A 25,660-nucleotide genomic window follows, 5' to 3' on the forward strand; every position below is an offset into this window, starting at 1 on the left:
CCTGGAATCGGAGGAAATCTCCTCCAACACCTAAACTACCCCGAAAAAGGAACAGCCTGTTATAGCCAGAAATCTTTCCTGTCGTCCATCTTGGGTTACCCAGAATCCTTGTTAAAGGGTAGATTATATGACACGTGTCCATTATCTGTACATACACCAACCTCAGTCCATTTGCAATTAGGTGCTACTGGTGTACCCAGGGCATTGTTGCAAGATTACCCAGTTTCCACATTCAGTGAAATGAAGTTAACATTTTTTTCCCTATGTGCATTATGTCTATAGAGTTTTATGGCTTATATTTTTCAAATTTAATCAAGAGACAGATCCCAATAAAAAACATATAATCAAGAAAGAACCCACTCTACTCAGTACTATATTCTGAATCAGGATAGAATTGGACCCAGTATGATTAAATGGCCCAAGCTCAGTGTCTATGCCCGCACATGATCTATATCGAGTTGTAACTTCTCTGTGAGGATGGCGGGGGCGAGGGGTGTTCAATGTCCACAAATTAATTCCCCAACAACTCGAGGTTGAAGAACATCAGAGGGAAAAATAATGTATCATTTCCCATTTCTAGTGGACATTGGTGAGATTTTGGTTTCAGGTACCAAGTGCGTTGTTACCCATGTTCAGAGCACTTCCTCTTGACAGAGAGGATATTTACCCCCTTCTAAATCCCTTCATGGCCTCTTGCCTCCCTTCCACGGTCCTAAAACCTTCCGAGATCTTTGCTTTGTACCGATTCAGGCCTCTTGAATATCCCTAATTCCCACCTCTCCATCATGGGTGACACAGTCGCTCAGGCCCTCGATCTGTGGCCTTTACACCTAAAGGTGCCACATAAATGCACAGTGCTGTGTTTTTTCAGAAAAGAATGAATATGAATGAAGTAATTACCTTCCAGCTTCATTCCGACAGTCAAACATTTTTGGAACCGGCAGTAAGGGCACCGTTTCCTCTGGGTTTTGTCGATTTGACAGCATTGGTTTTCTACACAGGTGTAGCGTTTGTTATTCTGAACTGTGCGTTTGAAAAAGCCCTGAAATAGAAGCATACACACAGCTTCTTAATTTAGTTAATCAATAACACTTCCTGTGAGATGTGGACAGGCAGCTGTCTATACAAGGCAGATACCAGACTAGGAAGTGCTGCTCTGACCTCTTATTTCCACAGCCTGAAGTCAGCCAGAGATTTCAACTATTTCCTTTTGCCTGTTTAGAGTAACATTGCTGCTTTAAGGTATGATGTCATGACTGTTTAAGCTTTGTCTGGAGCGCAGGTTCGTGCCCACTCAGAGTAACCCTATTCCCTGCAGTATATTTCGGACGTGTTGATTTTGGAGAAGGTACAAAGTACAATGCAACGCTGCAATGAGATTATATGTTGGAAGAACAACCTTAATATCAAAAAAGAAGTTAGGAATATGTGCAGGAGTAGATTATTCAGGCAGTCAAGCCTGCCCCACCATTTAACAAGAACATGGCAGATTTGATCTTGACCTCTACCTCACTTTCATGTGTCTTCTCCATACCCCTGCATCATTTCTAGTTCAAGAACTTGTACATGTCCAATTACCCAGTGCCTATTGCTGTCTGAGGCAGAGAAGTCGCAAGATTCATGACCCTCTACGAACATGAATTCTTCCTCACCTCCGTGGTGAATTGGAGGCCTCCTGTTCTGAGAGAGTGATCTCTTGTTCCAGACTCCCCCACGAGAGGAAATGACCTCATAGTGCCTGCCCTGTCAGGCTCTCTAACAATCAAATACATGCCCAAGTGGTCAGTCTAATATTGGAATGCTATGAAGAGCTTTGGTCCCCTTATCTAAGGAAAGGAAAGAAATCCAAAGAAATTCATGTGGTTATTCCCAAACTTTCTAATGAGGAGAGCTTGAGTAGATTGGACTTGTAATTATTGGAGTTCAGTAGAATGAGGGAAGGCATTACTGAACATGAAAGATTCTTAGGGGACTTGACGTTTAGATGTGGAAAGATGGTTTTCCTCTTATGGGAGAGTCTAGGACCAAAGGGCATCATCTCAGAATAAGGAGTTGCACATTTAAGTCTCATTTCTTCTTTCAGAGTGGAATGAGTCTGTGGAATTGTTTATGGCAGAGGACTGCTGAGTCTGGGCCATTAAATATCCTCAAAGATGAGAGAGACAGATTTCTAATCAGTACGGGCATCAAACTAAGGGGGACAGGCAGGGAAGTGGAGCTGAGGATAATCAGATCTGCCCTGATCTCATCGAATGGCAAGCAGATTTGACAGGCCGAGTGGCCAACTCCACTCCTACCTCTTCTGGTCTAATTGTTGTGGTCATAAGAACACCTCTTATTCCAGTGTGCAGGGGCGGGACGGTGGCTCAGTGGTGAGCACTGCTGCCTCACAGCACCAGGGACCCAGGACTGATTCCACCCTTGGATGAGTGTCCGTGTGGAGTTTGCACATTCTCCCCCTTGTCTGCGTGGGATTCGTCCGGGTGCTCCAGTTTCTTCCCACAGTCCAAAGACGTGCAGGTCAGGTGAATTGGCCAATTGTTCACGGATGTGTAGGCTAGGAAAATGCAGAGGATTAGGGGAATGGATGGGATACTCTTCAGAGGGTTATTATGGACTTGTTTGGCCTAAGGGCCTGTTTTCCCACCGTAGGGATTCTACGATTTCAAAGGCATAATCTGCTCAAATTTGTGAAAGAGAGTTTCTCTGAAGTGGCTGTGATACAATAATATTCTTCCCTCGTTAAGTCAGAGTCATAGAGTCATAGAGATGTACAGCGTGGAAACAGACCCTTCGGTCCAACCCGTCCATGCTGACCAGATATCCCAACCCAATCTAGTCCCACCTGCCAGCACCCGGCCCATATCCCTCCAAACCCTTCCTATTCATATACCCATCCAAATGCCTCTTAAATGTTGGAATTGTACCAGCCTCCACCACTTCCTCTGGCAGCTCATTCCATACACATACCATCCTCTGCATGAAAAAGTTACCCCTTAGGTCTCTTTTATATCTTTCCCCTCTCACCCTAAACCTATATCCTCTAGTTCTGGACTCCCCAACCCCAGGAAAAAGACTTTACCTATTTATCCTATCCATGCCCCTCATAATTTTGTAAACCTTTATAAGGTCACTCCTCAGCCTCTGACGCTTCAGAGAAAACAGCCCCAGCCTGTTCAGCATCTCCCTGTAGTTCAGATCCTCCAACCCTGGCAACCCTTGTAAATCTTTTCTGAACCCTTTCAAGTTTCACAACATCTTTCCGATAGGAAGGAGATCAGAATTGCATGCAATATTCCAACAGTGGCCTAACCAATGTCCTGTACAGCCGCAACATGACCTCCAACTCCTGTACTCAATACTCTGACCAATAAAGGAAAGCATACCAAATGCCTTCTTCACTATCCTATCTACCTGCGACTCCACTTTCAAGGAGCTATGAACCTGCACTCCAAGGTCTCTTTGTTCAGCAACACTCCCTAGGACCTTACCATTAAGTGTATAAATCCTGCTAAGATTTGCTTTCCCAAAATGCAGCACCTCGCATTTATCTGAATTAGAGACCAAAACTGAGAGTTCAAGTCACACCTTGGCTAGTTCTGAATTCGATAAGGCTGCCTGGTTCTGGGATAATGAAAACACTGTGTAAAAGTGATTAATGCCAGCTAAAACCAGAGCTGGTTCACTGAGGGGAGGGAAATTTCCAGTTCTTCGCCAATCTGCCTTACGCAGGGCTGTAGTCCCACAGTTACACAATTGACTCCTTGTGCCTGCTGAAAGATAAGAGTTCCTCTCCAGGTCGGAAGCTCAAACAATGGCAGTGGGTCAACCTCACATCCCGCTCTCTCCCATTTCTCTCTCTAGGATGTCAATGGGATGCCAACGTGCTGATTACTCATGGTCCCGATGGATTTATTCCAGCACCTCTGGTGAAATTATACTCAAGGTAATTACACACAAGCCTGTTGAACTTCTCTCATTGTGGAAATCACAGAATAAGCTTTGAATGGGGACTTGGGTGTCATCCAGGTCATGAATATGCAGCAGTGAGTGAACCTGCCTACCACACCGTTTTATGGTTTAACGGCACCATGTAACAGGAGGTGACTCTGTTAATCTTTACCGAGTAAAGCCTATCCTTGTAGCTTCCTTCTTTCCTGGTGGTTGCTGTGTGTGGGATGTACTGGTTATTTGCACGGAGTAATGGAAGCTGTGTTTTCTGAATTAGTGATTGACGATCATTAACGTTGCACAAGGAAGTGAACCAGAAACCACCCCTCCTGCTTTGTTTCTTGATCAGTAATGGCCCTGTTGATATGCAAAGTTTGTTTTGAATGCTCCTGTAAGTCTTCCCTTGGTGGCGTCTGCAATGTCAACTCCTCAAGGTAAAAACAATGATTGCAGATGCTGGAAACCAGATTCTGGATTAGAGTGGTGCTGGAAAAGCACAGCAGTTCAGACAGCATCTAAGGAGCAGGAAAATCGACATTTCGGGCAAAAGCCTTTCATCAGGAATGTCAACTCTTCCCCAATAGCGGGGCAGGTAGTCCCCACCTGGAATCCCTCAGACCTTGAATCCCAGGCCCCAGTCTCACTGTCTATCTCTCTCACTGTCACCTCCTTTGAGATCCATAAAACATACCTCCTTCTCCTAAGACTTATCCTTTTACCATCTTGTGTGGGGCTGGTTCTCGAACTTTGTTTGATAGATCCTCTGCCGTTAAGCAACTTGGGATGCCATAATACACAAAAGACTACTTGATGCAGAAGCTGAACTTTTGATGCTGAGCATATGTCCTCAGAGCTGGGATGGATCAAAGAGAGGGTGTTTCTTACACTATTGTTGTGCCTGACCTGAGATAGACAGTAGGAGGGCAGTAAGGGGGGGACAGGTCACTTGTCAGCAGTGGGCACAATTGGTTAAATTAATACAAACTACATTTTTTTAAAAACAAAAAAAAATCCCTTCCTATGTTAATAGGCCCATGTGATAAAGACTTTTCATTGTCAACTCCCAGTTGAAAGCACCATCCTGTTTATGAAGAGCATTGTTTGACAAGCTTATTTGTTTTCAAACCCATCAGCTCTCCTGCTGCATCCTTCCCCCACTAACCTCTACGCTGACTTATCGTTCAGCAAAATCCTATTTAGGCAGCAGAATAAGACTTTTTAACCCTCTCAAGCAGATTGTGACTAGATAGGCAAACGATGCCTCTCCCAGTGGCCCAGACTGGAGAGGATTTGCTAAGTGGAATTGAAACATTAGCTGGTGTAATGTCTAGGCTGTCACGTCAATGCAGTGCTGGGGGGAATGCTGCCCTTCCATGGAGGCTATCTTTTCAGTGACCCATTAAACCAAGGAGCCTTTTGGGAAAAGATGCTAAAACCCTATTTTGATGAGGAGCAAACAAGCTCTTCCAGTTAATATTTATCCTTCAACCAACATCATAGAATCCCGACAGCAGGCCATTTGACCCAGTTAGTCCACATCAACCCTCTGTAGAGATCTCACTCACCTAGGCTGCACATCCCTGGACACTACAGGGCAATTTCCCATGGCCAATCCACCTAACCTCCCTTTAGACTGTGGGAGGAAGCCAGAAGTCCCGCAGGAAACCCATGCAGACACGGGGAGAACGTACAAACTCCACACAGACAGTCGCCCAAGGGTGGGATCGAACCTGAGTCCTTGGTGTTGTGAGGTTGCAGTGCTGGTCTGAGGAAGGGTTATACCTGAAACGTTGACTTCTCCACCTCCTGATGCTGCCTGACTTGCTGTGTTCTTCCAGCCTCCTGCTTGTCGACTTCGGATCCCAGCATCTGCAATTTTTTTGTGCTAACCACTGAGCCACTGGGCATTGGAGCGCTGACCCCATTTCCTGAGACTGTGACCCTGACTTTCCAACCTCTACTAAGACTGGCTCCCTCAAAATTTCACTGAGATGATCTCAATTCTCACTGAGAATTCTCATTAGACAGGAGCCTTCTCATACCAATAATCAATCGAGTGAACGTTTGCTGTACTCTCTCAAACCATGTTGAGGTTTATCAGATAAGGAGACCAAAACCATCCACAGCATTCCAGATGCAGTCTCACCAAAGTCCTATCTAATTGCAGCCAGAATTGCTTAGTCTAGAAATTATATTGTGAAGAAATATTTCCAGATATCAGATGTAAAATTACCTTTATAACTTTGAACCCAAGTGTCCCATATTTACAATATAGCCATAAAAGAGGCTCTGCTTAACAGTTTTAACACATTCGAGAGCAACAGAGAATATTTGTCATGTGTCAACTGCCATGCAAAATGTAACAGTTACAAGATATGTAGTTAATCATAAATCGTGGTGTTTTGTACCCAGTCAAAAGAACATTGAGTTCCAGAATGGAATTGAGAGTTAGGTGGCAAGGGCCTTTGATGTTCAAGGGGCTGAGGATTCACAAAAAAAAACTGAATGTGAGTGACCTTTGTTTTACAGAACTCTGTATCTGTTAACTGTTTCATGAAAGATGACACCGCATTCTCAAAGCTGACCTTTTCTCACCTTCTCAGCATTGGACACACATGGTCCAGCCTCCAATGTTGGTTCCCAATTTGCCCATGGACCTCCCTGGCCCTGAGTGACCTTTGCTATTGAGATTCCAACCCTCACTTTTCGTGCTGATCCTATGACAATGTCCCTCCACTGCGTTTTCGTGGTTGATTTATAGCGGCCCAAGTTTGGGGGGAGGTGCTGGGGGTGGGGGCATTACATTTTTACAACAAAGTGCCCACTTACCAAGGGGGCGAGTCTGAGCTATTCAATCTGGAGTGTACCAGTCAGTCCCGAAATTGACCGAGAGTGGGAGCTTTAGCTGTTTTCTCTGTTCCTTAGACCGAGGGGACATTACCAGGTGTAAGGCCATAAGACCATAGGAGTGGAAATAAGGCTCTTTGGCCCATCGAGTCCACCCTGCCATTTAATCATGGCTGATGGGCATTTCAACGCCACTTACCCGCACTCTCCCCTTACCCCTTAATTCCTTCCGAGATTAAGAATTTATCAATCTCTGCCTTGAAGACATTTAACGTCCTGGCCTGCACTGCGCTCCATGGCAATGAATCCCACAGGCCCACCACTCTCTGGCTGAAGAAATGTCACCTAATTTCTGTTCTAAATTGACCATCTCTAATTCTAAGGCTGTGCCCACGGGTTCTAGTATCCCTGCCTGATGGAAATAATTTCCCAGCGTCCACCCTTTCTAAACCATGCATTATCTTGTAAGTTTCTGTTAGATCTCCCCTCAACCTTCTAAACTCGAATGAAAAAAATCCCAGGATCCTCAGCCATTCATCATATGTTAGGCCTACCATTCCAGGGATCATCCGTGTGAATCTCCGCTGGGCACACTCCAGTGCTAGTATGTTCTTCTTGAGGCGTGGAGCCCAAAACAGGACACAGTATTCTAAATGGGGCCTAACTAGAGCTTTATAAAGTCTCAGTAGCACATCACTGTTTTTACACTCCAACCTTCTTTAGATAAGTATAATGGGAGATTAAACCTGGAACCTTTGAATCCCTTCAAGAGTCTGTGTACAGTTCCATTTCAGCGCAAACCTCCAATGAAGACTGAAGACACTTCATACCTTACAACTTTCACAGGTCAGAAGGCCATAGTGATATCCCGATACCTTGTCTCCACAAATTGGACACAATTCCTCATAAGCAGTTTCAAACGGGAACTCCATCTTAATCTTAGGATCTAGGACACGAGGAAACAGGAGGTTAGCGATGTCCTTATTTGACCCCGGATTTTACCCCAATCATATTTCTAATAACAGTGGGTTATCAGAACAACCAATGAAAACACTTGCAGTCACCAACTAACCTCTAGTTTCGATCCCTGGATCTCTCTTTTCCTGAGTGATGCTTCATTGCCAACCCCACTAACTGGGGTGGGCAACACAGTGGCTCAGTGGTTAGCACTGCTGCCTCCCAGTGCCAAGGACCCTTTGGCAACTGTACATGTGGAGTTTCTGTGCTCTTCCTACATCTGTGTGGGTTCCCTCCTGGTCCTCCGGATTTCTCCCACAGTACAAACAAGAGCAGGTTAGGTGGATTGAGACAAAAACAACTGCAGATGCTGGAATCCAAAATGGACAAGCAGGAGGCTGGAAGAGCACAGCAAGCCAGGCAGCATCAGGAGGTTGGGAATTCCATGTTCCAAAACATCGACTTCTCCACCTCCTGATGCTGCCTGGCGTGCTGTGTTATTACAGCCTCCTGCCTGTCTATTTTAGGTTAGGTGGATTGACCATGCTGAATTGCTCCATAGTGTGCAGGCTAGGTGGATTAGCAATAGAAAATGCAGACTTACAGGGATAGGGGAAGGGTTGGTTCAGGGTGGGGTGCTCTTTAGAGGAGAAAGTGAGGACTGCAGATGCTGGAGATCAGAGCTGAAAATGTGTTGCTGGAAAAGCGCAGCAGGTCAGGCAGCATCCAAGGAGCAGGAGAATCGACGTTTCGGGCATAAGCCCTTCTTCAGGATTTCTGAAGAAGGGCTTATGCCCGAAACGTCGATTCTCCTGCTCCTTGGATGCTCTTCAGAGGGGTTGGTTTGGACTTGACGGGCTGAATGGCCTGCTTCCACACTGTAGGGACTCTATGATAAGCTCAGATCATGATAAAGTTGACCAGTAGCCATTTCTAGTGAAGGTGTAACTGTTTACTGAATGCAATACATTTATAATTAGCATCAATAATCCATCACAAAACTGAATTCAATAAATCAGAGAATCGTTAAGGGAGCATCAGAAAGGAAGGATTAGAAAAATTGGTGTTTTCTTGTTTAAAAACTCAAGTGGCTTATTAATAACCATGAGGAAAGATCTATCATCTTCTGGTTAACCCCCAAAGCCCTCAGAGATTGAGACTAACACCTTCTTTTGAAAAATAAATACGTGATCTGAGCCATTTGGCTCACACAGAAACCATTTCACATGTGCATGCACAGAGAATGGACACACATGGTCCAGCCTCCAATGTTGGTTCCCAATTTGCCCATGGACCTCCCTGGTCCTGAATGACCTTTGCTATTGAGATTCCAGCCCTCACACAAACTCACACATGCAAACACACAAATGTGCAAGGATACAGGCATAAGCATAGTTACACATGCACAAGGATACAGGCATAAGCATAGTTACACATGCACACACAAGCACATGAACACACACACACAAATATGGTCAAACATACAAACATACACACAGATGTACACACAGACACATGTACACACACACACAGACACACACAAAACAGGGACCCAAGCGTACACACAAACACACTGGCACAGACATACATATATGCATGTGTGCGCATGCACACATACACACACACACAAACAGATGTGCATAAATGTCAGCAAATACTCAAAAGTGTATATGCACACAAAGACACAAACTCACCCATGCTCACATATTCATCCATGAACATATGAACTCACAAACCAAGACACCTGCACTCACATACACACTCACATGCACACACACCTCACGGCATACAATGTATTGTGTTGGACAAGGCCTCATTATGTTCTCTTCGCTTTAGAAATGAGCGCTATGACTTTATTAAGAGAGGGTACTGGGATAGAGGGGGGAACAAATTTAAGGCAATCGGCCAGATGGAGAAAGGTCAAAAGTCATCCCCCTGAATTGGGCATGTTCCTCTGTATAAGGTTTTAGACTTGGATGGCCACTCTGTCCTTTATCTATTGCTATGGCATGGAATTGGGTAGCTAAGCATAGTTTGCCAGTAGTTTTGAACTTGGTTTTGGCACACACACACATAATGAGAACAACTGATAGAGAAAGAATATCTTATTCGCCCTTATTCAACAATTCACTTTGAAGCAAAGTCAATCACCACGTCTCAACATCAATGTCAGAGTCTGACTGTAGTTAGTCAGAGCACAGCATTGAGATGGAATTGAGACTTCTCAGCTTTTCATTCTCTATCTCCTTCTCAAGATAGACCCGAATCAATGGGTCGTATCTGGAATGACTAACGTCAGGAAGAAGTAGATTAGTAGGAACTTCCTTTGTCCGCTATTTTACAGACATTTTAAAACCTTCTTTTTACAGAGATTGCAATAGAAGCTGGAGCAATTTCATGTGGATTTCAGCAAGTTAACACGTGCAAGTTCAACAAGACGTCAGGCTGGTCAGAACCTCAGACTGTACAGGAGAAGCAATGGGGAGAAAGTGAGGTCTGCAGATGCTGGAGATCAGAGATGGAAATGTGTTGCTGGAAAAACGCAGCAGGTCAGGCAGCATCTAGGGAACAGGAGAATCGACGTTTCGGGCATTAGCCCTTCTTCAGGAAGAAGCAATGGGCCCAGTACAATTATTGTAGAGAACAAGTGCAGCGTGAAGTCTAATCGCACGGAGAGGGAGACTATAAATATTTTCTATTCAACCTGTTCAGAGATGTCATAATACACTTCTGGAGCAGGTGGGACTTGAATTCAGGTCTCCTGGGTCAGAGATAGGGGCACTACCAATACATCACAACAACCGCAGAAAGTAGATTGTGAGGTGGCACCAAAGACGACACTAAAAAGTAAGAGCTTTTCCAAACCAATTCCTAAAGGCAAGGGATTTGGGATCTGAAAGAATTGGATAGATCTTTCCAAGGGTCAGAATGGCCTCAGTCAGTGCCGTTGCTATCAGGTGAGTTGAAAGATTCACATGGGAGGAGGGAGGGGAACAGTGGGGAATTAACATAGATGCAGGGACAATGGAATGGAACTTGTTAACCTGAAACTGACAGATCATTTCCAACAGTTCTGCCACACTACCTCAGATTAAGGTGCAAAATCCCAGTGCGGAATACAAGTCTGCGAGGCATTGCCCCAGTGAAGAAATCCGGCTTTTTGAAGAATCCTTCTGTGGGATGTGAGCTTTACTGGCGATTACAGCACGTGCCATCCATCCCTAATCCAGTCACCTGGCCTTTGACACTCTCCCATTTCTGTCCTGCTAACCAGTGTCTCTAGATCCTGCTCCAAGAACATCACATCCTCACCATCTCATCCCTTCCGTAACTTGGACAAGTGTCTGCTCACAGAATTCCCCTACAGTGTGGCAGCACACCATTCGGCCCATCAGGTCTACACCAACTCTCTGAAGGGCCTACCACCAAGACTCATCTCCTACCCCATCCCTGTAATCCTGCATTTCCCATGGCTAACCCACCCAACCTGCACACTATGGGGTAATTCAGCATGGCCAATCCACCCTACACCTGCACATCTTTGGACTGTAGGAGGAAACCGGAGCACCTGGAGGAAACCCACGCAGATACGGGGAGAATGTACAAACTCCACGCAAACAGTCACCCGAGGCTGGAATCGAACCGAGGTCCTCGGCACTGTGAGACAGTAGTTCTAACCACTGAGCTGGTTTCTATAATGCTGCTCAATGTTTGGATTAATGAGTTCAAACTAATGTTGTTTTTCTCTTCGGATGCCTGCTAGTTTCAATTTCAAAGTTATTTTGTTGCTTTGTGCAACTTTTATCAGAAATTCCAACAACAAGGGAATGTATGTAAGTGAAAACACTATGGCAAAGCCAGTCTAAAATTACAGCTAGCAACATTAGTCAGCTCAATACCAACCCCAGTTGTTTTTCAAAGCTATGCTATTTTGTAAAGCAATTAATCTGCTGTATGGTAGGAAAATTGGCCCCCAGTTTACACTCAGTAAACTCCCAGTAACAATGAGCTGAAAAAAATTGGGTAAATAGTAAAAGCGAGTCCTGAAGAACGGTCACGCCGGATTCGTAACATTAGTGCTTTCTTCTCTCTCCACCAATGTTGCCAGACCTGCTGAGTTCCTCCAGTACTTTCCAATTTTAATCTGGTTTCGGGACCAAATATTGGACAGGACATTGCAGCGTTCCCCTTCTGAAATGTGCTGGGGGATGTATTGTGTGCACCTGTAATGGGAGATGGGTCCTGACTTATCAGCACATTCAAAAGCTGGTATCTTGAACAGTGCAGCACTCCCTCGGTATTGCAGTAAAACGTCAGCCTGGATTGTGCCTTTGTTATTCTACATTTACATAAGAACATCAGAACTCAGAGCAGGAGTAGGCCATTTGGCCCCTTCGAGCCTGCTCCACCATTCAATAAGATCATGGCTGATCTTACCATGGACTCAGCTCCACTTACCCGCCTGCTCACCATAACCTTTAATTATTGTTCAAATATCTATCTATCTTTGCCTTAAAGACACTCAACAAGGTAGCCTCAACTGCTTCACTGGGTAGGGAATTCCACAGATTCCCAACCCTCTGTGTGAAGATGTTCCTCCTCAGCTCAGTCCTAAACTTGCTCCCTCTAATTTTGAGGCTATGCCCCCTCGTTCTAGTTTCACCCCACAGTAGAAACAACCTCCCTGCTTCCATCTTATCTATTCCCTTCCCAATTTTGTATGTTTTTGTAAGATCCCCCTTCATTATTCTAAATTCCAATGTGTATAGTCCCAATCTACTCAATATCTCCTCACAACACAGCCCTCTCAATTCCGGAACCAACCTGGTGAACTTCTTCGGCACCCCTTCTTGTGCCAGTATATCCTTTCTCAACTTTCCCAAACTTTGAATCCTGGCAGTGCAGAATATCTTCACTGACTACCATTCTAACATGACATCACAGTTATTGGTTTCAAAATGATTTGATGCAACTCCTTAAGATACACCATAAGACCGTATGGAGCAGAATTAGGCCATTCAGCCCATCAAGTCTGCTCCACCATTCAATGAGATCTGATATTTCCTTCAAACTACTTGCCTGTCTTTCCCTCATGACCCTTAATTCCCTTAATGATTAAAAAGTCTTTCCGTCTCAGCCTTGATCCTTCGCAACTTTTATCAGGCAAAGGCTCAACGAAACTAATAATGATTTTGATATTGTTTCAGAGAGAAAGATGCTGGGGAGCAAACAAAGATTATATTACCATTATTTCTACTTATTTTAAAATTTTAAATTATAATGTTTGGATATTTAGAATTCAGAGGTAATGATGGTTTATAAAAAAACTCCACACTCTGCAATTTTAAAATTTTTGAGTTTCTTTGAATTAACCAATTACTTATCTCATTGAGTTTCAGAAGCCTTTTATCACATGAGGGCTGAGTATTAAAATGTTTCACATCTCAGATGTTCTTCACACTCGATACAGAGAAGCTCTTTTGGATACATTTACCGTAGCTTTACAAATCAAGAATAATAATCCCTTTGAAATATTCAACCCTACAGTCTTACTATCACTTCTTCTGTTCTCAATTGCAGTGATTAAATCAATACAAAGAATTTTCAATTGCGTAACATATTACTACAAGGGATGTCCCATGTTGCAATCAAATAAAAAGAGCGTTCTCTGTTGCTGTTCAGGCATCCCATTGGTACACAGTAAGATCTTACGAACAGAGGGAAGACAAAACAATGGTTGACAAAACAATTCCTTTACAGAGATGACAATCTCCTCGATCTGCTTGAGTGCCCCTCACTGTACATAAGCAAGAATTAGAAATTACCTTCCCCAACACAAGGATGTTCACCAATGATTGTACAATGTCCAACATCACTCATGACTCCTCAGTTACTGAAATGGCCCCATCCCAAATACAGAAACACCTGGACAATATCGTGTCTGAGCTGATAGGTGGCAAATGGCATATTTATGCCACATCATGGATTAGATTAGATTCCCTACAGTGTGGAAACAGGCCATTTGGCCCAACAAATCCACACTGACCCTGTGAAGAGTAACCCACCCAGACCCATTCCCCCACCCTATATTTACCCCTGACTAATTCACCTAACATTATGGGTAATTTAACATGACCAATTCACTTGACCTGCACATCTTTGTGATTGTGGGAGGAAACCCATGCAGACACGGGAAGAATGTGCAAACTCCACACAGACAGTCACCGAGACACAGACAGGTCCCTGGTGCTGTGAGACAGCAGTGCTAACCACTGAACCACCGTGCCGCCCACTAATGCCAGGTAACAAGAGAGAATCTAATCATCACCGCTTGATGCTTAATGGTGTTACCATCACAAAATCCTCCACTATCAACACCCTGGGGGCTACCATTGATCAGAAACTGAACTGAGTTTGCCATATAAATACATTGAATACAAGAGCAGGGTTAGAGGCTAGGAATACTGTGGCAAGTAAATTACCTCCTGACTCCCCAAAGCTTGTCCACTATCTACAAGGCAAAAGTCAGGATTGTGATGGAATACTCCCCACTGCCCTGGATGGGTGCAGCTCCAACATCACTCAAGAGGTTTGACACCATCCAGGATTGGCACCGCATCAACAAACATTCACTCCCAGCACCGATGCTCAGTCGCAGCAATGCGTACCATCTACAAGATGCACTACAGAAATTCACCAAAGATCCTCAGACAGCACCTTCTAAACCATGACCACTTCCACCTAGACAAGGACAAGGGCAACAGACACATAGAAACACCAGCCCCAACAAGCTCCCCTCCAAGTCACTCACCATCCTGACTTGGAAATATATCGCCGTTCCTTCACTGTTGCTGGGTCAAATCCTGGAAATCCCTCCCTAAGGGCATTGTGGGTCTACCCACAGCACATGGACTGCAGCGATTTAAGAAGGCAGCTCACCCCCCACTTTCTCAAGGGGCAACTAGGGATGGGCAGTAAATACTGACCCAGCCAGCGACGACCACATCCTATGACTGAACTGAAAATAAACAGGCTGGAAAGAACCAACTGCTTTTTGAAACAGATCGTTTCCCCCCCAACACTTAGGATGATTGCAGCAACATCAGTAAACCCTTTCGACTCCTTCAGCTTTCATTCCATCAGTTTTGTGAAACTAAGGACAATAGATCGTGAATAGAGAGGGAAAGAGAGAGAGAGAGAGAGACTGCCCCCTCTGGTGGGAGGAGTCCTGAACAGAGGGGGCAGAACCTGAAAATCCATATCAGGCCATTGCAGGCAGATGTTCTGAGATAATAGTTCCCACAGAATGCAGTGAAAACCTGGAACTCTGCCCCCCCAGAAAGCCTGTGAGACCGAGTGAAGGTAACAAGATCGAGGCTGATAGATTTTTATCAGGGCAAGGATGTTAACAGTTACAGAAGAATGGCAGCTAGGGATGGGTGATACGTTAGAGCCGAAATAGTGATGCACTAACCTCCCTGAATGAATGGAAAGAAATGAAGTTAGGATGCAAATCAACGTGATCTGATTCAATGATAAAACTCATCTGAAGAATTGAATGTCCTCCTGCTAACCCTGTGGCCCTCATTATTAGCTGCTTCATGCAGTTGCCCTGGGTGAAGGAGGAATTCCTCAGTCTACATTCATTTAGGTGTGAATGAGCTGGCTCTACCTCACAACTGCACAGGTGAGCTGGATCATTCACAAGGAGAAATATCCAGTCATGGGTTACCCTATCCAAATCATAGAATTCCTACAGTGTGGAAACAGGCCATTTGGCCCAACAAGACCACACCAATGTTCCGAAGAGTAACCCAACCACACCCATTCCCCTACCCTATTACTCTGCATTTACCCCTGATTAATGCACCTAACCTCCACATTCCTGAACACTATGGGCAATTTCCCATGGCCAATTTAACCTAATCTGCATACATTTGGATTGTGGGAGAAAACCAGAGCACCTGGAGGAAACCAACGCAGACACGGGGAGAATGTGCAAACTCCACACAGACAGTCGCCCGAGGGTGGAATCGAACCTGGGTCCCTGGCGCTGTGAGGGCAGCAGTGCTAGCCACTGGGCCACCGTGCCACCTACCATTGACCTTTGGGTCATGGGCCCAGTACCCGTCGCTTCCAACTGCTTTTCCTTTAAAAAATGACCGGCTTGTGAAACGAAGGGGATGATGATGGAATAGTGTAGGGGGATGAGCTTACATTAGTTCACAGGTTGGCACAACATCGAGGGCCGAAGGGCCTGTTCTGTGCTGTATTGTTCTAAGTTCTAAGATCTATTGTGCAACAGACCTGTGCATTGTCATGGTCGCAGTCTTTCTTATTTCATTAGGGGAGGAGGAGATAACCTGCAGATGCACGCATCAGATAGACAGTTAGACATTGGAACTGAAATGGGGCCATTCAGCCCATGGGTCTGCTTCTCCATTCAATGACATCAAGGCTAATCTGATGACTGTCAACTCCAGTTTCCTGCTTTTTCCCGATTCCCTTCCTGATCGACCACCTCAGCCGTCACTATACTTACTTACCCAGCCCTTTGCAATAAAGAATTGCACAGATTCGCTACACTCTGAGAGAGGGTATTCTTCCTCAAATGTGTGACCCCCTTATTCCAAGATGATGCCCTCTGGCTCTAGACTCTCCCACAAGGGGAAACAAGCTTCCTGCATCTATCTTGTCAAGTTCCCTAAGAATATTAAACAAAGTTAAAAATCACACAATACCAGGTCATAGGTTTGTTTGGAAGCACTAGCTTTCGGAGCGCTGCTCCTTTGTTAGGTAACTAGTCTGGTGAAGTTATGACTTAGCCACCTGATGAAGGAGCAGCGCTCCGAAAGCTAGTGCTTCCAAATAAACCTGTTGGACTATAACCTGGTGTTGTGTGATTTTTAACTGTGTACACCCCAGTCTGACACCGGCTCCTCCACATCAATGTTAAACAAAACAAAGAACTGAAAAATGCTGGAAAACTGAAACAAAAACAGAAATTTCTGGAGAAACTCAGCAGATCTGACAGCATCTGTGGTGAGAATAACAAGAGTTAACATTTTGAATCCAGTGACCCCTCATTAGAACCACCAAGGACTGTGTGTTTTCTCTCTACAGATGCTGTCAGACCTACTGAGTTTCTCCAGCATGTTCTGTTTTTGCCCTGAAAAGTCCTGGTATGCTTCGATAATGTCGCCTCTCATTCTTTTAGACTAGATTACTTAAAGTGTGGAAACAGGCCCTTCGGCCCAACAAGTCCACACCGACCCGCCGAAGAGCAACCCACCCAGACCCATTCCCCTACACCTAACACTACGGGCAATTTAGCATGGCCAATTCACCTAACCTGCACATTTTTGGACTGTGAGGGGAAACCAGAACACCCGAAGGAAACCCACGCAGACACGGGGAGAACGTGCAAACTCCACACAGACAGTTGCCCGAGGCAGGAATTGAACCCGGGTCTCTGGCGCTGTGAGGCAGCAGTGCTAACCACTGTGCCACCGTGCCACCCAGTTTTCTTCGAAACTCCCTGAAGTACTGAACCAACCTACTCAACCCCTCCTCATGAAACTATCCCTCCAGCATCAACTGAGTGAACTTTCTCCGGTCTGCCTCCAATGCTAGTCTATCTCTCCTTGGGTAAGGGAGCTAAAACTGTCCACAGTATCCCAGCTGTTGCCTGACTACTGTCTTATAAACCTCCCTGATTCTTCTACGTTCCATTCCCTTTGAAATGAAAGCCAACATTCCACTGGCCTTCCCTATCACCCACTGAACTGGAATGCTAACCTTTTGTCATTCATGCTCCCAAATCCCTAGGATATACAGTCATATAGAGCTGTACAGCATGGAAGCAGGACCTTCGGACCAACTGGTCCATGCTGAGCAGATATCCTGAATTCATCTAGTCCCATTTGCCAGCATTTGGCCCATATCCCTCTAAACCCTTTCTATTCATACCCCCATCCAGATGCCTTGTAAATGTTGTAACCGTACCAGCCTCCACCACATCCTCTGGCAACTCATTCCATACACGTACCACCTTCTGCATGTAAAAGTTGCCTCTTTTAAATCTTTCCTCTCTCACCTATGCCCTCTAGTTTCGGACTCCCCTACTCTGGGGGCTATTCACCGTATCCATGCTCCTCATGATGTTATAAATCTCTACACAGTCACCCCTCAGCCTCCGATGGTCCAGAGAAAATAGCCCTTGCCTATTCAGCCTCTTCCTGTAGCACAAACCCTCCAATCCCCGCAACGTCTTTGTAAGTCCTATCTGAACCCTTTCTGTGGCTCCCTGCATTTGAATAATAGTCAGCTCCTCTTTTCTTCCTGCCGAAGTGAACTTGCGCTCATCGCAACGTCTGAGTTCGCGGAGAGCTGAGGCCATTCAGAGGAAGCCGCCCAGTGTGCCAGAGAATTGGTTGGGTGCCAATTATGTGATCCATGTGGGTGTCGGGAGAGTTGGCAGATGCATGTGGCATCAGTATTAATCGACTATGAATTGGCATCACACTCTTATGCCAAACAGGTCATACACTGCGTAATTATGTCAGGTCTTACCACCACCTTGATGTTATGAGGACTTTCAACTTCCATGTATGTGGAAACAGAGGGATAAACAGAGGAAGCAACACATGGTTCAGTGAGCAGGTTACTCAATATCCAATGTCTACAAGCAACATGTAAAGCTTCCTGGATGATTCCCTCTTGACTTTGACAATGTAGACTCAGAAATGGATATAAAACATGACTTTCTAGAAGGACAGGGAGAAGGGAGTGAGGCTGGAGGCTAATCTCCCTCTGTACTCTTGACTAAAGCAAATTAAAGAAACAAATGCAGCAGGCTCTTCCTGGAAAGTACAAATATATTTAGAACGGGCCAGAATGTTGAGATATAAAAGGATTGTATTTCGGAGTGACAGATACTGTCATCATGAGATAATCACTGCAGATTGATCCAAGGACCTGGACAGGGGGAGCTGAAAATGTGTTGCTGGAAAAGCGCAGCAGATCAGGCAGCATCCAAGGAGTGGAGAATCGACGTTTCGGACTTGAGCCCTTCTTCAGGAACCTTCAGATTCCTGAAGAAGGGCTCATGCCTGAAACGTCGATTCTCTTGCTCCTTGGAAGGCCCTGACCTGCTGCGCTTTTCCAGCAACACATTTTCAGCTCTGATCTCCAGCAGTCCTCACTTTCTCCTGGACAGGGGGAGACCATTCCCATTCGCTAACAGAGCGGGAACCACAGGGTACAGATTTTTACAAAGTGTTTTACAAAAGAAGTGATTGCTAGGAGAGAGAAAGTTGAATCAGATAGTGAGTAGTTAGGGGCACTGCCTGGAAATGTGGTGGAGGCAGGTTCAATCGATGCATTCAAGAGTGGCGTTGGATGATCATTTAAATCGAAACAGGGTTACAGGAATAAGGCAGCAGATTGGCATTAAGTTAAAATGCTCAGATACCATGAACAAAATGGTCTTTTTCTGGACCATGACAATACTATCATTTACTGTATGAGCAACACCTGTAACCACTGACACTCTTCCAGAAGCACCTTAACACTCCCCCATGACCAGTCTCACTTCTAAAAAGTGAGAAAAAACCCTACCAACGCAGAAAATTCAAACCTTTGAGCTTACAGCATGAAGTGACAATAAGTCAGTGCTGCCTGGAATCTAGTGTCAGCCTCATCCTGTGAGTTCCAACTAAAGTTCCACAAATTGTTCAGCTATGATTTAAAGTTGTCCCCTTAGAGAGCTCAAGGGCAAGGAATTAATAGATTTGCGGTTCATCAGCGTAAAGCGCAGTTAAGAAATTAAAATTTACAAGCTGGCTTCGCAAAGATAAAGAAGAGTTATTGTAAATTGTACTCACTCTGGAGCAACATTTGGTTTGATTCCGATTGCTGAGTGAACATGAAGTTGGATTCGGTGTCCAGGTTTGGTAACATAGCAGACCCACTAAATTCCCAGTTACACTCAAGCACAGGACTGCACGGTGCACTGACAACATAAAAGGGCTTTGAGTCAGACTACGGTGACTACATGGGCCGTGCAGTGAAACCCTCCCCATAGGAAGAGGAGGAGGGGCATGGACACTGAATGGACTGACATGGTGACTGGTCATTTGTGGGTTGTCCCATATCATCCAATGTGTCAGAGAACAGTTCCTTCTACCAACATATTAACCCTGTCAGTACTCACTTGAGTCATTTGGCATCAATATGATGCTACTTCATTCGTCCTAAGGGTGCATGTAAACTCTATTAGCTAGACCCCACAATGTCTCTGAATGGTCATTTAGGACACTGTTTCCTTGACTATAGCTCAGAAGCGCAGTGTAAAATGGCAAAGGGAGGATTAGAAAGAATGAAAATGAAAAAAGAAGGCCTATTAAATGGGTATACAGTGGACAGTGTAAAGTGGGGATGATTCTTGTAACGAGAGTATTGTGCTACATGAGAGAGGTTTTCCAGTTACAAATTGGGCTATTGTTCACAATATCGTCAGGTCCTTCAGGATTGTCCCAGTCTCTCCAGGGATTAAAGGTTAATCTCCAGGAAACTGCTGTGAGCAACATCTGGGAGATTAATCATCAGAGCGTGAGATAAATAGCTTCTTTCCTCACTTATTTTCACCATTTTTTCTCATTTGGTCGGGAAGTTACTATTGTAATGGCAACATTACTGGGCTACAACTCAGGAACCCAACTCTGGGGCATGGGTTCAAGACTCAAATCTGAATTCAATTTTAAATTAAAATCTGGAGCGTAAATGTGAAAGGGGACTTCATAGCAACCACTATCGATTCTCACAAAAACCCCACTTAATATCTGTCAGGGCCTGGTCTGGCCTACATGTGACTTCACCAGCAACGCAGCCAGCACTTAACTATTCCTTGGGCATTTAGAAATAGGTAATAAGTTCCGGCCTAGACAGTGACTTGCTCATTCCATGAATGTGTAAGCACAAAGTTGCAGGTTGGTTGGTTTGACTGGCTCACGATGTACCAACAGGGTGTGGGTTCAATTCCCACATCGGCTGAAGTTACCATGAAGGACTCACCTTCCCAACCTCTCCCCTCGCCTGAGGCATGGTGAGCTTCACGTTAAACTACTCCCACCGTCCCCGTCTAATGAGAGAGTAGCCCTATAGTCTGGTAGGACTTTACCTTTTTTTTATTTTAAAAAGTTATAAAAGGGTTGGAGATGGGAAAGTAGAGAACTGTTTGGCACGTGGTTGGTGATGGTTATGCATCTGATCAGAGATGGCAATGCTTTCCCCACTGCTGCGACTGTGGTTGCTACAACCTAACAGTGCCTGGTGTTTACGCTCGAAACATCGACTCTCCTGCTCCTTGGATGCTGCCTGACCGGTTGTGCTTTTCCAGCACCATATTTTTTGACCCTTCTGCCTGGAGTCTTGGAAACCTGATGTGGACTCTGTCTGCGGAAGGATGCTGACTTATCTGGGTTAGGGTGCTCCAACCAAACCATCTGTTGCATGTGCCACATATTGATTTCTGGTTTAGCCTGAACTCCACACTGTTCCTGAGCACAAGGTTACAGCTGTGCGCAGTTCAAAGGATGACTGTTATCTAAAGTCTACAAACTTATCAGCAACTTCTCATTTGTTTGTGATAACTTTATAGAACACAGGAGGCTGAGCGATTACTAGAAGGGAAGGCAGCTTCATGGACTAGGTGTGTGAATTTAGATGCCCTATCTTTGAGATGGGGTATCATGTCCAATGCATGCCAATTGAGTGTTCCTTCCTCTATTTAACCATGCTGCTGTCCCATGCTAAGCTCAGTAACTGGGGATGCTCGCTGATGATTGCACAGTGTTCAGCACCATTCAAACTTCCTCAGATAATTAAGCAGTCTGTGTCCACATAAAGCAAGGCTTGTACAACATCGGGATGATGAGTGGCAGGTAACATTCATGCCACACCATCTTCGACAAGATAGAACCTGACCATTGTCCCATGCCATTGCCAACCCAGAATGCCCCCACTAACATCATATGGGTGCCATTCCTGACAAGACACTGAACTTGAGGAGAAAGTGAGGGCTGCAGATGCTGGAGGTCAGAGCTGAAAATGTATTGCTGGAAAAGTGCAGCAGGTCAGGCAGCATCCAAGGAACAGGAGTATCGATGTTTCGGGCAAGGGCTTATGCCCGAAACGTCGATTCTCCTGTTCCCATGACACTGAACTGGACTCACCATTTCAATGCAACAAGAACTGGTCAGAAGTTGGGGATTCTGTAGCATGCAACTCACCTCTGAGCTCCCCAAAACCTGTCCACCCCTGAGCAAGGCACAAATATCGCATTTTGGTCAAACAAACAAGGGCAGGACTTACACAGTTAATGGTCGGGTCCTGGGTAGTGTTGTGGAACACAGAGCCTGAGGGATTCAGGTACATGGTTGTTTGAAATTTGCATCACAGGTAGGCAGGGTGGTTAAGAAGGCATTTAGCACACTTGCCTTCATTGCTCAAAGCTTTGAAGGTAGGAGTTGGGACATCATGTTGAGGTTGTCCAGGATGTTGGTGAGGCCTCTTCTGGGTTACGGTGTGCAGTTCTGGTGGGCCTGCTATAGGATGGATACTATTAAATTGCAGAGAGTTCAGAAAAGATTTACCTGGAATGGAAGGTTTGAGTTGTAAGGAGAAAGTGAGGACTGCAGATGCTGGAGATCAGAGTTGAAAGTGTGGCGCTGGGAGAGCACAGCAGGTCAGGCAGCATCCAAGGAGGGGCAGAATTGATGTTTCGGTCAAAAGCTCTTCATCAGGAATACTGATGAAGGGCTTATGCCCGAAACGTCGATTCTCCTGCTCTTCGGATGCTGCTGACCTGCTGTACTTTTGTAGCACCACACTCTTGGTTTGAGTTATCAGGAAAGGCTAGATAGGCTGGGACTTTTTTTACTTGAGTGTAGGAGGTTGGGGGGTGGTGGGTGACCTTATAGAGGTTTATAAAATCATAAGGGGCATGGGCAAGGTGAAGGACAACAACCTTTTCCCCAGGATGGGGGATTTCAAGACTAGGGGGCATATTATTAAAGTGAGGGACAACATTTTTACACAGAGAGTGGTCCGTGTGTGGGATGAACTTCCTGAGGAAGTGGTAAAAGACGTTAGGAAAGTACATGAAAAAGAAGCATTTGGAGGGAAATGGGCCAAGCGCAGGCAGGTGGGACTAATTTAGTTTGGGAATTTGGTTGGCATGGACTGGTTGGGCTGAAGGGTCTTTTCCCTGCTATATGACCTAATGACTCTATGACTCCAGGTCTGGAGTGTGGTGGAATACTCCTCGCTTGCCTTGATGAGTGTAGCTCCAACAACACTCAAGAAGCTCGACACCATCCAGGACAAAGTAAGCTGCAAATTAATGTCCATCACCTTAAGCCGCATTCTCCTCATCACTGATACACAAAGGCAGCAGTGTAAGTCATTCACAGGATGAACCTAACAACTCATCAAGGCTTCTGGACAGAATGTTCCAAACCCTTGACCTCTAGCATCTCGATGGACAAGGGCTGCAGAGACGTGAGAACATCACCACATGCAAGTTCCCCTCTATCCTGACTTGGAAATATACCACTGTTCCATCAGTGTTGCTGAGTGAAAATCCAGGAAGTCCCTCCCTAAGGACACTATGACAATCTGACCCCACATTGTTCAAGATCATAGCTTACCACCGCCTTTTCCAAAGCAATCACCAGGGAGGTAAAACTGTAAAAATTGATGAATGAAAGCCTTGTTGCCTTCAAAACCTGGTTCCAATATGTCCCGCCTATTCATTTCCAAGTATGCTGCCTTCTAATGGTTTTACCCACTGGGTAGCAATGGGCAAAAGCTGTTGGTGGGCCAAAGATGCCCATATCCCGTGAGAGAATAAATAAATCAGGTAACTGCCTCTTGGATGAGCAATTATTGTTTGATGGTGTTGGCTGTCGGGAGGGTATTGTTGGCCAGTCTAAGTCAGTTAGCCCACCATGCCCTGACCCAACTGTGAGATGAACTTGATTTGGAAGTAGGAAGATGGAGATTGGCCATACGCCCACAGGACAGAAACAGGTCCAGCCCAGCAAGACCACGCCAGTCATTTGGACGCACAGCAGCATTATTCATCTGAAGCGAGGACTGTAGATGCTGGAAGCAAGAGTCAATAGATGTGGAGCTGGAAAAGCACAGCAGGTCAGACAGCTTCCAAGGAGCAGGGAAGTCAATGTTCAATGTTTCAGCCTGAAATGTTGACGTTCCCTCTCCCCACATGCTGTCTGACCTGCTGTGCTTCTCCAGGCTCACATCTATTGACTCCCCCCTCCATTGGATTACATGATGTTGGTTACAGTGAAATGCAGTATATGGGCTGGCCATTGGGCATTGGTGGTGCAAGTGGTAGTGTCCCTATCTCAGGGCATGATGTTTCCAGTTCAAATCCTATCACGGATGTTATAGTATGTGGAAACAGGCTGATTAAAATAACTACAGACAAGCCATTTAATCAATGACGATGCTTATTTGTCATACAAGACCACCCCACGCTACTTCACCTCGTCCTATTACAACAACCTTCTATTTCTCTTTGTTTCTTGAGTTTCTTGATGTTACACTCATTCAGGCCTATGAGAGGTGGCTTTGCCTCACCAGCTGTTGGGAGGCCAATGGGGAAGATGTGCCAGTCAGACACTTACACAGACTCTCCTCAGGACATACGTAAAAATTTGCCCCACCCACCCACAAAAACCTCCACGCCCATCCCCAACAGCTTCCAGCCAATCAGAAGCAGGCAGCTCTCCTTATCCATGTCCATGCCTCTGGGAGAGGAGGTCTGGTCACACATCCACCCAAGGGTCCAGGGTCAGTGAGGGACTCAGGCCATGGTGGGGAAGGAGGGGGAGCTAGTGAGTCATGGTCAGGGGGCAGAATGGGAGTTGACAGCTAGAGTTGGGGATGGAGTGGGGGTTGGCGGTGGGGGGAAGGGAGTGGGGTTATGATTGAGTCCCTGCTTTCCTGATGCCAAGGGCCTCAGTCAGGCCCAGGAATATTACCCCTTCCCATTACCCACCCTCGTTTCCTAACAAACTGGTAACTTGCCTGCTCACCAGCAGTGACAGGATGAGGTTCTGAAGTGGGCATCGATGGGTTATTGATTGCACCTTAACAGGGCATTCAATACACAACATGATAACCTGGGGCTGCAATGTATCTGGTCTTCGTAACAAGCATAAAACATGCCTTGGCTGCTTTCCCGATTGAGAGAGATTATCCTCAGATAACCAATATCTGAACTGAGCACACTCAGAAGAATGCTTGAGAAACTCAGCAGGTCTGCCAGCGTTGGTGGAGACAGAAGCAACGTTAGCATTTCGAAACCGGTGGCCCTGTTCTGATGAAGAGTCACCAGACCCGAACCATTAACTCCACTTCTCTCTCTCTCTCTCTCTCTCTACAGATGCTGCCAGACCTGCTGTGTTTCTCCAGCAATTTCTGTTGTTGGTTCAGATCTTCAGCGTTTATTGAGGATGATCAGATCAGCCATGGACTCACGGAGAAACAGAGTTGACGCGGTGGACTGAGTACCCTGTGTCCTCTAGCTTAAAGTGGTGAAACATGGAGGGTACCAAGGCATGGATGGGGAAATGAAGAGCTGTTAATGTTGGAAATGCTGCATCTGTTTACAATTAGTTTGAAAATCGGATGTAAAACATCCTGTAGAGAAATTCCAAACAAGGGTTTTTGATCTGGTGTTGTAACTATTCCTAATTTTAGTCTGATCAAGCTAGTCCAATCGGATGACAGCTAAAATAGGGAACAGCTCAAACCAAACCATCCTGGCTGCACTAGAAATGGTATCTCATATCTGTATAATCCACACCTTTGAACG

General features: G+C 45.4%; 1 protein-coding gene across 5 annotated transcripts in view; it reads right to left on the minus strand.

Annotated features, from left to right (window-relative positions):
• LOC122552264 (nuclear receptor subfamily 5 group A member 2-like) overlaps positions 1 to 25,660 on the minus strand; it is a 57,811-nt gene that overhangs the window by 25,478 nt on the left and 6,673 nt on the right. For 3 of the 5 annotated variants that reach the window (XM_043694952.1, XM_043694953.1, XM_043694951.1), the window contains 2 exons: positions 7,629 to 7,744; positions 901 to 1,042 (listed from right to left, as the gene is read on the minus strand). In XM_043694952.1, the coding sequence (XP_043550887.1) occupies positions 901 to 1,042; positions 7,629 to 7,744 (258 nt within the window). Of the gene's footprint in view, positions 1 to 900; positions 1,043 to 7,628; positions 7,745 to 19,640; positions 19,883 to 25,660 lie in introns of those variants that run through there. The other 2 variants (XM_043694950.1, XM_043694954.1) reach the window with 2 other exon arrangements.

Source organism: Chiloscyllium plagiosum, chromosome 8, assembly GCF_004010195.1.
Source record: "Chiloscyllium plagiosum isolate BGI_BamShark_2017 chromosome 8, ASM401019v2, whole genome shotgun sequence".
NCBI classification, from domain to species: Eukaryota; Metazoa; Chordata; class Chondrichthyes; order Orectolobiformes; family Hemiscylliidae; genus Chiloscyllium; species Chiloscyllium plagiosum.